This window comes from Stegodyphus dumicola, chromosome 7 (genome assembly GCF_044657685.1).
Source record: "Stegodyphus dumicola isolate Sdum_Otavi_A_Nest chromosome 7, ASM4465768v1".
Classification (NCBI taxonomy): Eukaryota; Metazoa; Arthropoda; class Arachnida; order Araneae; family Eresidae; genus Stegodyphus; species Stegodyphus dumicola.
Genome location: NC_140774.1, coordinates 4,356,788 through 4,370,918, shown reverse-complemented (window position 1 = coordinate 4,370,918; position 14,131 = coordinate 4,356,788). Strand labels below are relative to the sequence as shown.

Here is a 14,131-nt window from a genome sequence, read left to right as displayed (position 1 = left end):
TTTAAAAGCCTGGGTTGTTTTTCAATTTTTATATAGCTCAATTCTCGAAATTCATTTTTCGTACAAATAAAATGCGTAAAATTAACTAACACACTTAAAGCCTTTTGTGATATTGACCAGTAACGAATCAAGTCAGGAATGAATTAATTGATTTTTCTGAAAGTTTTGAAATTAAATCTCGGTTATTATTCATCGAAATTAATTTTTCCTCTTCTTTCAAAGTCAATCGAAACACCGACGCGCCTCACAAATGGATTTCGTACTCAATCAAGATTTTTAAGTTTGAAAAGCAATAAACAATTCTTTGCTCTACTATTGTCAAATGATAATTAGCTATTTCAATGACTTATTTTATAATAGTATTTTCAAACAGATTCAAACATTTCTAAACTACGTTCTTGTGCTTTATTCTTTTATAAAGTACTTTTTTTTTTTTAATCCCAACAATTTATTGGGTGAAATTAAAATAGTTTCTTTCGGTCTTAGCATACTTGTATTTTATGTTATTAACATATCAGATATGTAGGTTAACTTAGCACATCATCAAACAAATCAACAAAATCACTATTACCTTCTTACAAAAATATATTTATTTCGTTTTTTAATTCAAGCACACAAGCTAGATCTTTCTGTGTTACCACCTAACTTCCATTTGCAAAAACAAGGATTGATATTTAAATTCCATAGCCTGGCATAACTGACTAAAATGGTGACCTTTTTAACGGTCTTCATTTTATATAATTAATCATTTTAACACATTGTTCCAGCACTATTTTAAATTCTGATGGTAATTGTTTTGTAATGAGTGAGTGTTATCCGACGCAAAAAACCATGAGTTACTAATATATCTGCATCATGTTACCTTTTACATGCACTTTAAATCCTTTAATGTACTTAGTCATTGCCAAAGTACCGTTTGTGCAAACGCCAATGCACAAATTTCACGAAATTTTAATTTTTTATAAATACCAATTAATTTAATCGAAAACATGCTTTCTTGTTTTTGAAGTCAGATAATTCACGACAACGTACGAATTGATTAATTACATCATTTCCGTGAATAAATCGAACGAATACAGTTAAACGAATGTAGTTGGTGCTTTTCCTGTAATATCAATTTATTTCGTCAATTTTTGGAGCAAAATTTGAATTTGCTAGAATTTTAGCAGGATTGTCTTCAGTATTTCGAGACAAGTCCACAATTCCGCGATGAAGTGAGTCATTTCAAAGTGTTACTTTACAAATATCAAAATCTGCTGATTCACCGATTTTTTTTTTTTAAACAATTTTAGACCAAGCAGATAATATAATGTATTCAGCCAAATTATGAGGTTTTAATTTAAAAGCAATTAATTCCGCCATTAAAGAAGATATCTGAACTTTTCCAGGCATACCAAATGGCTTTCCAAAAACCTTTATTTGTTTGGATCTTTCAGGTACTAATTTTTTAAAGGCAGTAGCTTTTGTTTATAAGGTATCGCCTTCTAGCATGCCTTCGTGGTGTAATGGTTAACACACTCGGTGCGTATCGAGAGATCCAGGTTCGAGTCCCGGTGAGCGCGCTGTATATTTCACATCCCCTGCTTCAAAAGCAACCTAATGTCTCTACAGTGGGGCCCGAACTAAAAGGGTAGTGAATGATGATTCTTCACCACCAGGATTTGGCGATAGGGTCCACTAATCACCAGTCGCCCTTTAAAAGGGGGAGTATATAAGGTACTTTCTCCCTCCTTTCTGCATGCCTTCGGAGTGTAACGATAGCACATTCGGTGCATTTTCGAGAGGTTTAGGTTCGAGTCCCCACGAGGGCATTACTCATTTTTCGTGTTGCCTACTTCAAAAATCCTAATGACTCTACAGTAATGCCCACACTAAAAATTGTGGTGGAGGCTGATTCTTCGCCACCAGGATTTGGCGATTAGGTCCCGTAATCCCCCTCCCCCTTTTGTATTTCTCCCGCCTTCTAGTATGCTTTCGGGGTGTAATGGTTAGCACACTCGGCGCATATTCGAGAGGTCCAAGTTCAAGTCCCGGCGAAGGCATTGCATATTTTTCATGTCTTCTGCTTCAAAACAACCTAATGATTGTACATGTCTTTTGATGCAATCGAAGGATGATTAGTGAGAAAGTAATGTCGGTGCTTTCTCGGAATCATTGCACTTTTGACAGTTTGAATCACATACCACACACTCGGGAACAGTTTGATACTTTTTCATTGTAGATTCAAATCTAAAGTTTAAGACATCGTCATTATACTCGCAATGAACATTATATTTTTTGGGGCAGGAAACATCTTTACTTGCATTTCTATCAAGCTCATAAGCCTGATCGCTAACATCACCATTACACAAGCCTGCAAAATTTGGATTGTGTCATGTTTTTTTAACTTTTGTTAATTGATTCCTATGTATTTTATAGCGCTGAATACGAAAATAACGTTCATTCTCCCCCATCATGGTAGGGTTTCGGAAATTGCAACTTCAAAAATTTGTAAAAAGTCGAAAAATTGCGAAAATGTAAAATTTAAAAATAGGTTTAAAACTTTTCGTTATGATTTATTTATATTTTTAGCTTGTACTAAGACCGTGGTCTTAAAATGCACAATTTTATTTCCAGTTTTAATGGAGCAGGTTTTGGGCAGTCTTTCTTTATTCAATGATTTTCTCCACCTTTGCCATTCACATAAAAATCAAGGAAACTTTATGTACCCTCCTTGCTGTCCTTGGAGCATCGATATTATTTTGGAATCGCAACACGTAACCCTCTTATCGTCGTCGAATTTATTTTTATCGAGAATGAATTCCAAATCTTCGTAACTCGCTTTTACATGGACAGAATGTCTGACGGGTATTGATGCATATGTTTCGTAAAGAAAGGCAACTTTAAGGCTTCTTTTAGACGAATCTATTCTCGTTAGAATACAGTAGTTTAAGTTTCACTAGAAAGTTTAGAATTAGACCAACTTTCATAAGAAAACAAAAGCCCATCAATGGACCCCCCCCCTATAAGAACCTTCAATAAGAATGCTTAGTGCAAGCTAAAAAAAGAATGCTTTATAAGCAAGAACATTGCCATGTGTCATATTTTCCCAATGTTGCTAGGTTTAAACAATCTTGAAAGTAACAATTTGCCAGAATTCCTTTTCTGATGGTAAAGAGTAAAGATCGGATTCAGCGCTAAAACTACATAAGAATCAACTTTCGAAAGTTAAAAGACTCAACCTATGTAGGCTCCGTTATCGTCATTATACTTGCTTTTTTTAATCCATTTGTTCATTTTAGGAGGTTCTTTTCAAATGAAAGTAATTTTGACACAAACTTGTTAAAAAAAACATATTGTATATTACCTTTGAGCCACTTTTAATTACTTTTGACAACATAGTATTGTGGTATTGCACATGCGAAAGCGAATAACGATGTCATATCTTAAAATGTACATCCTAAGAACACATTTGCGACACATACACTTTTGCACGTCGTGTAAAATGTATTTTTATAGCACATACTGAAAATGTTTACAAAATGCCAGTATTGTACGTTGCAACGCACGTGCTAAAATCGCGGTTGTAACGCGCACTATTTTAGCATACCACATAAAACGAACGGACCATTATAGCTCGAGCTGGGTACTTTCCCAAGCGTACCAGTGTTGTACGAAATGTAGGGCCTAAGAACAACGCACCACTACAGTCCTTCGTGTAGAAAGGCATGATCGTTTCTTGGAATCTGCTGATCTTCATCCGATATCTCTCTAAATTTATCCAGGCTTTTTCAAGAAAGTTTTTTTTCTAGAGTTCACTCTTTGCAACATTTGTACCTCAATGCCAATTCGATTTTGATCTCAATTCCTAAGGCAAGCTAATTACAACTTCACATTTATTTATCAGTTTTTTAATGTAATTTATCCTAATATATTTAGCATGGTATTTAGACAGCCTAAGCAACATAAAATCATTTAGGTGTAGACAAGTTTTAAAATTTTTCGAAACAAAGAAACTGAAGAAATTAGTAGTGCTGGCTAATCTTTGGAATATGGTAACAGGTAGTTTGGCGACATTTTGGTAAGGCGATAAAGGTTACTAGCTAGGACTTTAGCAGTGTACATGGATAAAGTCAAGAGTGGTGCGCAATGCCATTTTTGTGCAATTCTGGGATGTTTTTTTAAGTGAAAGTAGGTCGACGTGTACATGGATAACGTGTATGAGCAATTTTTAAAAACGCGGCAAGCAGTGGGCGATTCTGCTCTTTCTCCCAATTTCGTACCTAATCTTCGTCATGATTAAGCACTTTTGTTCCATAAAATTTCTAACATAAGCGTAATTCGGCTAGCAGATTGTTGGAAAAAAATGTTGAGTTAAAAAAAAAAAAAAAAAAAAAGCCTTTACTTCGTGAAAACAAAATGGCGTCCCAAAAAAAAAAAAAAAAAAAAAAACTAGCAGACTGCTGTAGCAGGGTTAGTCGCCAAAATTTCGCCAAAAGATTAACCGTAGTGCTTTCGCCGGGATTCGAACTCTGGAAACTCTCAAACACGCGTCAAGCGTGTTTCCAGTTACAAAACAAAAGCATGCGGAAGGGAGGGAGAAAAGATACCTTATATATTACTGAAATAATATACGAAATTTTATCATTAAATATCTAAAAGTTTGCTATGCCGCAATATAGTTTCAGTCACTCTATTTAATCAGTCTGTTATTATAAAGCAAACAGAGTGGTTTAAAAGTAATAAACACGAATTTTAATAATTTAAATCTTTACGCTTTTGGCATATATATATCTAATTTATATAATTTAAAATGCACTTAATGCACTGATAGTTTTTATTAAGAGTATACTTAACATTATAATAACTAGCAAAAGATGTTTTTAATTTCATATGTTATATATCTAAGTACAGAAAGTTTTTTTTTACATGTTTTGAAAAACATTTTGCAATGCCGTTTGAATTTTTTTTTCTTTTTCCAGTCAATGAAAAGCAACTGAAGTATCTTTTCAAATTTTACTCATGCCTCGTTGGGGAGAAAAAGTCTTTGGAAAAAATTGACTTCCTGGAAATGCTGCACGAGACGTTCGGCTATGTGCAACACTTTTTCATGAATAGAGGTTTGCACTTTTTTAATTTTCGATGTTCCTTGCAAAGCAATTTCTAATGTTTTAATAAAAAATCTGTTATTACGTAAGCTTTATAACTATATTCTTCATACATTATATTCTATTTAATTATAGTATTTTATCTATAAGCTTCATCGTTATGTATTGGGAAAAAGTCTATTGCTATTACTATTTACTAGTGAAAAGCCACTGTTTATAAAGTATTTTATTTTTTGAAAAGCAATTTATTAGCCTAACATTCAAAATAACTGTAATAGAGCAAAATCGAAGAAATATTACCTATTAGGTTTGAGTTGCTTATTTCCTATAATTTTAAGCAGAAAAAAGAATGGATTATTTTGATCTTTTGACGTTGCAGCTTAAAAAGAAAATATCGTTAATTTGTTTATGGGCTTTTAGTAATATCTGAAACTTTTATTTTCAGTTAGTATGACAAAATAAAACACTATTATCCCTTTGACGCGCGGTGGTCGTGCCCTGAAACCATGAGTTTTCGAATTTTTTCTCCTTTTCTTTCCGAAATTTTTAAGTGAAAAATCGATTGGTTAATGATCTTTTACCTCTAATTAACACTAAATGACAGCAGAATCATATATTTTTTAGGTCTTAGTGCTTCAAATCGGATGCCTTTTAAAATTCGTTTTCAATGAGACAAAATATCTTCCTTTTATTAATATAAAAATCTTTAAATTTCAAAAGTTATTCATCGCACATCATGATTTCTATCATAAACAATAAAAAACAGCAATAATTAAACTACATATATGTAAAAAAACCCTCTATATGTATGGCATTTGCTTTGTGGCTTCAGGGCGCGACCACTGCCCCACTAGAGCATTGTGTCACAATGCTCTAGAGACTCGGTGGTTGCGCGTTGAAACCAATGTTCTTCACAATGGCGTTTGCTTGCTTTAACGCCATTGTGAAGAGCAGTGGGTTGAAGGCAGTGGTTCAAAACCCCTTATCTATATCCCAGTAAAAATAAACAGTTAGGAATGTTTATTTTTACCCAGGTATAGATAAGGGGTTTTGAAACCACAGAGTTATTTTATTATTAAACAATACATGCACCTGCCCAGTAAAGTGGTCTTTCTTTTCCAGAGACTTTGACCTCAACACACTTGCCCTTGCTATTGTGATCTTATAAATTATTCCCGTGGTTTAAATTTAATGTAAATATACTTTGCTATAATTAAAAATAGAAATCGCTTAAGTTTTATTTAAATTAAAAATATTTTCTGAATATTTTGGGACGAAATACGATTAAAATAAGTATGAATGGGAAACGAATGATCCCTACCAAAGCCAAAAAGACCAAGACCCCCCCCATTAACATAAAAAAAAAATTCATGTGCCAGATGAAAGGAAACTAAATAACGCTGGAACCAGTGAAATTTAGATCCAGGCAGTGTACATTTTGTAGCACAAGGAAGAAACCTCATAGAAGATACATGTGCAAAACGTGCAATGCGGGTCTATGCATGTACCAAAAAGACAAAACATGCTTTGAACAGTATCACAAAAAAAAAAAATTGTTCTTTGAAATTAAAAAAAAAAAAAAAAAAAAAAAAAAACCCTTTGAAATTTAAAAAAAAAAATTGTTCTTTGAAATTAAAAAAAAAAACTGAAATTTAAAAAGAAAAATTGTTCTTTGAAATTTAAAAAAAAAAAAAAAAACACTGAGTCTTTTTTTTTTATCCTTATTTTACTGAGTTTTTTTTATTCATTTAGCCAAACGTCCTTATTATGTAGGTACTTATATTTCCACTGCTATAGAAAAATTACATAAATGCTTATTTTTTAATTTTTTCTGACGATTTACTTTGTAAAATAATGTAAAAATGTTACATATAATGCAATTCTTACATACATATTTTTTAAATTCGTAAATTTCGTCATTTATTGTAAACGCGCACGGAGAAAGGTAAGTTTTTTTTCCTACTACCTCAGTAAGTTTCAAAATCCTAGACGCGCGGTGGTTTCACAATGCGCCTACCATCCACAGAACAATGGGCAATGAGTAGATTTTTTAAAATTCATATATTGTCTCTACGATCATAATATTCAATTTCTAGAGTTTTAAGTTAAAAAAAATTATAAAAATAATATCGCGCGCGTCAAAGGCCTATGCTTGAAATTTGACGAACGAAATCAACGGAAAGCGTCTATAAGCAGACCATAACATATATTGTTACTGTGGGAAATATAAGATCTTAATTTATTTTCCATATACTCCTGTAATACAGCCAATTTTCATTACTTGGGTTTGCTATTCAGAAAGCCCAAGTTCTTTAATATCTCTTTGAAATTAATGTGCATGTTATAAATTCACCAGCTGACCGATTTATGGATAGTAAAGGACCCCATAATAACTTAAATCTTTATTTTATTGCTTATAATACTGAATATCAAACTGATATAAATTAAAACTCATTTAATTGATGATGTATCCAGCTGCTAATTTTTATGAACATTATCACCTCTGTTCCAGTCAGTTGCAAAAATGAAACAACAATAAACAGAAACGTAGGGTTTTAAAATATTTCCTTTGGATTACTTATTCACATCTGTGTAACATTTTCGTATAAAATATATTGGCAGATTTTACAGTGATGATACGCCTGTTTGAATTTGAACTGATAAACTGTCCAAAAAAAAAATGAATGGGAGCTGCAATGTCAATAACAATTTTCTCATTTCCAAGAGAAAATATTACTGGTGGGGATTAAGTACCATATCTGACATTCAACGTCAATACAAATTAATATGTTTTCTGACTTTCTGGTTGCCACTGATTAAAAACTGTATACTTAGATTGGAGTATAGTTGACATGCAACACTAATCTGATTTTACAAATATATTTATTCAGTGTTTCTCTTTGCTGATACCAATAAGGACGGACGAATTGATATCGAAGAATTTGTCCATTTCCTGTCCATCGTTCTGTGTGGCACCAGAGAAGAGAAAATACGTTGTAAGTGCCATTTTCTTTCGTAGTTATGTGTACATTAAGCGTTTATATATCATTTTAAGTATAAATTATTTTGGCGCTAGTCTTGGAATTTCAGAAATAATGGTGATATAAATGTTTCGAAATACATATATAATGATGAATGTTAACGTTATTTTCTATACACGGTTATTGAAGATGATTCAGCAGGTTTCAGATATTTGACTTTCATATGTGTTGAAAATGAAGAATGAGTACCGCAAGCAATGAATTGAAAATTTTTATAATTTAGTTTCAGTACAATGAATGTTCCTGGTGTGATTCACTTGTTACTCGACACAAATTTTAGCGATATCGCAATTTTGTTTACATTTTCCCATTAAAAATGACGAAAGTATTTGGGACGAGTAAAAATATTTCTTTCCTGAGAATTCATGGGAAGGTGATTTTAATGCAAAAACAAAGGTTTAATTTATCAAGTTTTACCAGAGAAAATATTTATTTTTAAAGACGATGTTTCTACCTTTGTTAAAAAGGGTATAAACATAATCATAGTATTATTTGAAACAAGAAACAGATCAGAAGTGATTCTTATATGTAAAATAATACAGAAAACTGAGATGCTTCAAGCTAGGGAAGAAGTTTTTCTCCGGCTGCTATATAAACTGTAATATAGCAAATAATTTTACTGATCATGATGACATTACCTTGCTGAAGGAAATCCGGGTTAACAGTTCTTCATTTATGATGTAAGGTATATTTTAATTTTATAACAATTATTTTAATTTCAAAGTTCCTTTCAATTCTTGTATCCACTTACAACTCCCAGAATAAGTTTTTAGAATTGCATTGAATTCAAATGTGTTAGAGTAAGTATTTAAAGAAGGTTCAACTTATTTCGATAATGAGTTCTAGGAATCCTTAGTAGCGTGTGTTTGCCTCCAGGCTAAATCACTCTTGAAGCTGTTAGCCGGCGAATATCATGAAAGGGCCGACTACATTAGATACTTGCGTTTAGCTTCAACTAAGCCTCTTCTAGTTAGTTATAGTTTAGATTCTTATTTCTGAGTTAAAGCCCGCGTAAAGGCTTCCTGTAAGTCCGAGAGGGGAACGACTATTATTCTTATTTGAATGAAATAAAAGGTATTTTAACCCTTCTCGAGTCTACGTTGTAGTTGTTTGAACTCAGCGATAAGCCGCTACTGAGTCCACTTAGATTCCTCGACGTTCATCTTAGACAAAACGAGTGAGTAATCCTACATTGCAGCTCCATGGACTATCTACTGTGTCTGATACTAAGTTTAATAATTAATAATTATAAGAAGGCTTACCTTGAATTTACGCTGAATTATAGATTTATAAGCTAGCTGTAAACACTTTGAAACAAATAAATAAGATTTAGAATTTTATATGTTTTATTAGAATTTTTTACATGTTAACATTTTCATGAAATACTGAATTCTTGCCTCTTTGGTTTTTTTATATCTGTTGCCGCAAAAAAAAATTAAAAAGGCACATACAAAAAAAATCTAGCGCGAGGACAACCCTGGCTATAAATAAGGATAAAATAAGGCATAAAACGCCTTTGAAACTTAACACACTGTTTTAAAAGAAAATACACATTGATGTATGTGAAAGGGTATTGAAAGAATGTAATATCCCTATGTGTTTCCGGCAATATATTACCTCAGAGAATTAATACATTGCCTTATGCATTAGCATTAGTTAATCAGAGAGCTAGCAGCTGTTAGCTCAGAGAAACCTCTTCTTATAAACAGTTTTTATCTCGTTTCGATTCCTGCAGTGTTCGTTAAAAACAAAGCTGTTGAAAGATAAGTAATGAACCTGAATAATATCCATCCCAGTACAAATGTAGCCTTAATTTAAGGATTTCATCGGAGGAATTCTAGCTGCCGAATTTTAATGTAAAAGTGATTAAAGCTTTCATGGAAGAAATATTCAATGGTAACTTATCGAAGAGGTGTTGAACACGAGTGTCGCAGGGCAATACAGCAAAAATTCTGCATAAGGTATTCCAAGACTTAAATTAAAAAATAGCTATTTTATATAAATTTTAATTTCGTACCTGTCAATACGGTTGCTTTCGGGTTTTTATCTATTGAACCTCAGCAATCCGAGATAAGCGTTGCCTGTAATTCGTCTTTCTTGGCAATAATACCACATCTAGCAGAAAACCTCAATACAGTATTTCAGGAAGACATGTCTTTGCATGCTCTTTTAGCTCTTCAAAATGTGGTCTTCAGACCACTTCAGCTTTCAAGTTGTCTCCTTCAAAAGTATTAAAGTAAAATTATCTTTGAGTGTTAGAATGGTGTGTGAAATTTTCAAATTAATACCATCCCCTCTAAAATCAAGTAATATATATAGTTTTGATACAAGAAGCTTTTCGCCATTAGCTTTTATGGAATTGCGTGTTTACCGACGCATAATTATGAAGCAAATTTAGTTTCAAGTTCTGAAAACAAATGAAAAAGATTGAACGTAATATAAATGAAATTCCGTTTCTTAATGTATTTCGCGTATACGGAAGCCTGATTTTACGAAAACTCTTTTAGCGGTCGATACAAGAATGTAAAATCATGAGTATATTATATTAAATTTTTAATCCATAATGGCGTTTAAAAAGGCCTGCAGCGCATTGAAAGACCAAAAAGATTATGTATTAATTACAAAACGACGTTAAAAGCATTTTTATTTTAAAATACAGCAAGTGTTTTTGAAAATATAATTTGAAGATACATAAATTAACTGTTTTTGAAATTATATCATTAAATAAAATAAAATTTGAGGATGCTGATGACCGTCAGGGCTGTCGGTCACTAGTGTGACATTGGGAAGTAATCTGAGATAATTATTTTAAGTTCTGGAAATAATCTAGTATGAATTAAAAGCTGTCTTTTTTTCTCTTTGGTTTTACGTCGCAAATATTCGCGCTAATCAGATTATGTAAAAATATAACACGCGCAAGTGATTTTAAATGCTGTCAAAATTAAGTGGAACAATGAAACTTTGTGAGGAAAGATTCGGTACTTATGTATTATCCCAATCACCGTATTAGGAATTGCCAAAGCTTTAAAAGGGGCCAAAGTCTAGCACCTAAGTGTGTAACTATTTTTCAGGCAACTGTGCGCATTACCGATTCTACAATTATAGCCAGTGTCACCATTTTCGTATGGCCCGAATCAATGGTGTCAAATATTTCTCTCATAGTCACGCGTTGTCTGTTTTTAAATGCTTTTTGTTATCTTTAAAACAGCGCATCTAGAACAAAAGAGGAAAATGTCTGTGTCTGTCTGAGAAAAATATTACAGGGTCCACGAGAAATTGCGAAGAAGTTTCAATGATCTGTGTGTAATAAAGAAACGCGTTTACAGAAGGATTTTACGAGAAATGAGTTTTTAATTTTTTTGACATTTCATATACTCCTCATTTAATAGTTAAATTTTCTATTTCAAATTGCTGAAGCATGCTTTCTTTTTATGTGTTGATAACGTCTCCAGTTTATGACAAATAGCAAAGGTTTGACAAAATGTCGCCCTAACCAAAGAATATGTATTGTTAAGAAAGAAAACTTCTCCGCAATAGGCGTAGGGTCCGTCCCAACGCAGAGGGAAACAGTTGCGCTCCGAATATGTGTTGCCAGAGCTCGAAGCTGGCGTTAAGTTCGCGTTTATCAAGAGTTCATAAAACTAATATCGTTTTAAATTTCGGTAAAATTTAAACAGAAAAAAAAAATATTTTTTCGCCCAAGTGAATTAATTAATGGATTAGTTATTTTGAGCAAAAACAGTATGAAAATCCGAGTTTAAATTACCGCGAAATGTCAAAGCAGAAACGTTTTGTCAAAGAACGTTGCTTCTTAACACGTGCTGCTCAATTTCCTGTACACATTTGCAGAGGGGGAAATTCTCGCCACCAGGTTCCGTCGCCAAATCCCTTGGTGAATTTTCCTGCCGCTGTCCGCAGCGGCGTAATAGCAAACTGGTTTACATTACGTCTATGGAACCTTATCAGGACTTGTGTTCCTCTTGACTTGCTTTGGAAACATGAACTGTCCTGACTCGGAACAGGGAGCTTACTCAAGCTATGTTCAATAAATTGTGAAGTAGACAATACACACAGGAAGGGTATACGAAACCCTTTATTTTTCTATCTTTACAGATCTTTCCGGAACTTCGGAATACAGAGACCAACCACTTGTGGTCTGAACGTAAGAATATAAAACTACTAACTAAAACCCTAACTAAAACTTTGAATTAGTATACAAGTGCCTAGCATTAAGATTGGCCGTTATTTAACAAAAGTCCGTATGTAGTACGCCGAGCTGCTAAAACTACGATACGTTTGAAATTATCAAGAGGACTAAACCTCTGGCCTTGAAGGCAACCAGCAACCGAGTGAAAACTCGTAAAACTACTATTGCAAGCGGCTTGCTTCCAATAACTCCTTCCTCTATCTTGCTTGGCAAAAAACCACAACTTAAGTACTTGGCGTTAGCAAGACAAAATTTGCATAAATAAGTTAAAGCTTTTAATTCTGGCCGGAAGTAGAAAATAAGAAGTGATAGTAAAGATTTAAAATAAAATAAACGTTAGTAAAACTTAGGATCCTTACAACCTTTCCTTCTTTATATAGACGTTCTTTGCCCCAACTTAAAAGATAAGCATCTTTTATAAGTTACCAAACTGCCTAATGTGGTTGCGCTATTACGTAAGTACTAAATTTGCAGCTGTAATTGCTGTTGTTCGTATCCAGCTTGTTGTCCTTGGAAAAGGGAGCTGGTGTGGTGTTGGAGTATTGCATTGCGTCCCCTGTGATCTTAGTTGGTAAATGAACTTCTTCTGCAGTTGATTAGATCAGGATTCATCCAGGTCTCTTATTTAAACACTGATAACTTTTGATCACTGAACATAATACAAAGCTGTAAACGTTAAGTGTCAAAGGTTATGCTATACAATTTCCCTTTAGAAGTGGGATTAGTCTCTTTGGTTTTGATATGTGCTCCAATAAACGTCATTTTTTATAATCGCTGAAACATGTACGTTGCAATTTATTCAGCGCAACAGTCAAGGTTGTAATCTTTAACCAAATGAAAAGACGTCAAGTGGCAGACCCACAGGAAAAGTAAAGCACAGAGTTACTATAGTATTATCTAGAAATACGTTTATTTCTGTTAAATATTTCGGTTTATTAGTAGTTACAGACTGGTTCACTTTGAGAAATTATCGTACTTGCCAGCGTATAAGACGCATTTTTTTTTAATAGGTCTCAAAAACAGGGTTCTTCTTATACGTCGATACTCAGTTTTTGATTACATTCATTTCTGGAAATTTCCTTTATTCGGAGTTATGCGATTTTTTCTTGTTCCCTTGCGGAGTGTGGCAATATTACAGTTGCGTAGAACTCAGTGAATGCGCATGCGCTGTCATCAATGATTACAGCTGGGTTCGTTTAAACTTTCCAATTTTTGTGAACGTGTGTGAAATTTCTACTGTTCAGTATTCGTAAATTTGGTGGCCAGTTATGGCTCAAAAACAACATCGGCATTGCTATAACATAGCATATAAGCTACGTGTGATTGCATATGCTAAACAACAGGGAAAGAGGGCTGCAAAGAGGCATTTCGGACCACCCCCCCCCCAATTGAGAAAATGAGCAGGATTATAATGATCAGTAATAATGTTTTATTCTTCAAAAATGTGTACAAAAAAGGAGATGCGTCTTATACACCGACAAATACGGTATATATTGAATTAAAATTCAAAAATAAAAAATATCAGCTTGATACTGAGTAAAGAAGCAGACTTCAAGGATAAAATAAAATTATCTAAAAAAACGGTTTTAGATGCTCAGTTACGGTTAAAAATGCTACAATATTTTTTTCCCCTTCTAGTTTGCTTCGACTGTTACGATCTGAACGAAAATATGCAGCTGAGCCGTGACGTCATCACTACTCTCCTCAATCACACCAGTTCAGAGGTATAATTTTTTTTTACATTCGTGATGTGGTAAATATTTATGTAATTACGTCTACAGTTATAAAAGAATTGA

At 33.2% G+C, this 14,131-nt stretch overlaps 1 protein-coding gene across 3 annotated transcripts in view; it reads left to right on the top strand.

Moving 5' to 3' along the window:
- LOC118189589 (calaxin-like) overlaps positions 1-14,131 on the top strand; it is an 81,770-nt gene that overhangs the window by 52,571 nt on the left and 15,068 nt on the right. For all 3 annotated transcript variants that reach the window (XM_085819841.1, XM_035360217.2, XM_085819840.1), the window contains exons 2-4: positions 4,962-5,099; positions 7,979-8,083; positions 13,974-14,059. In XM_085819841.1, the coding sequence (XP_085675967.1) occupies positions 5,051-5,099; positions 7,979-8,083; positions 13,974-14,059 (240 nt within the window). In that variant the 5' untranslated portion in view covers positions 4,962-5,050. The remainder of the gene's footprint in view (positions 1-4,961; positions 5,100-7,978; positions 8,084-13,973; positions 14,060-14,131) is intronic.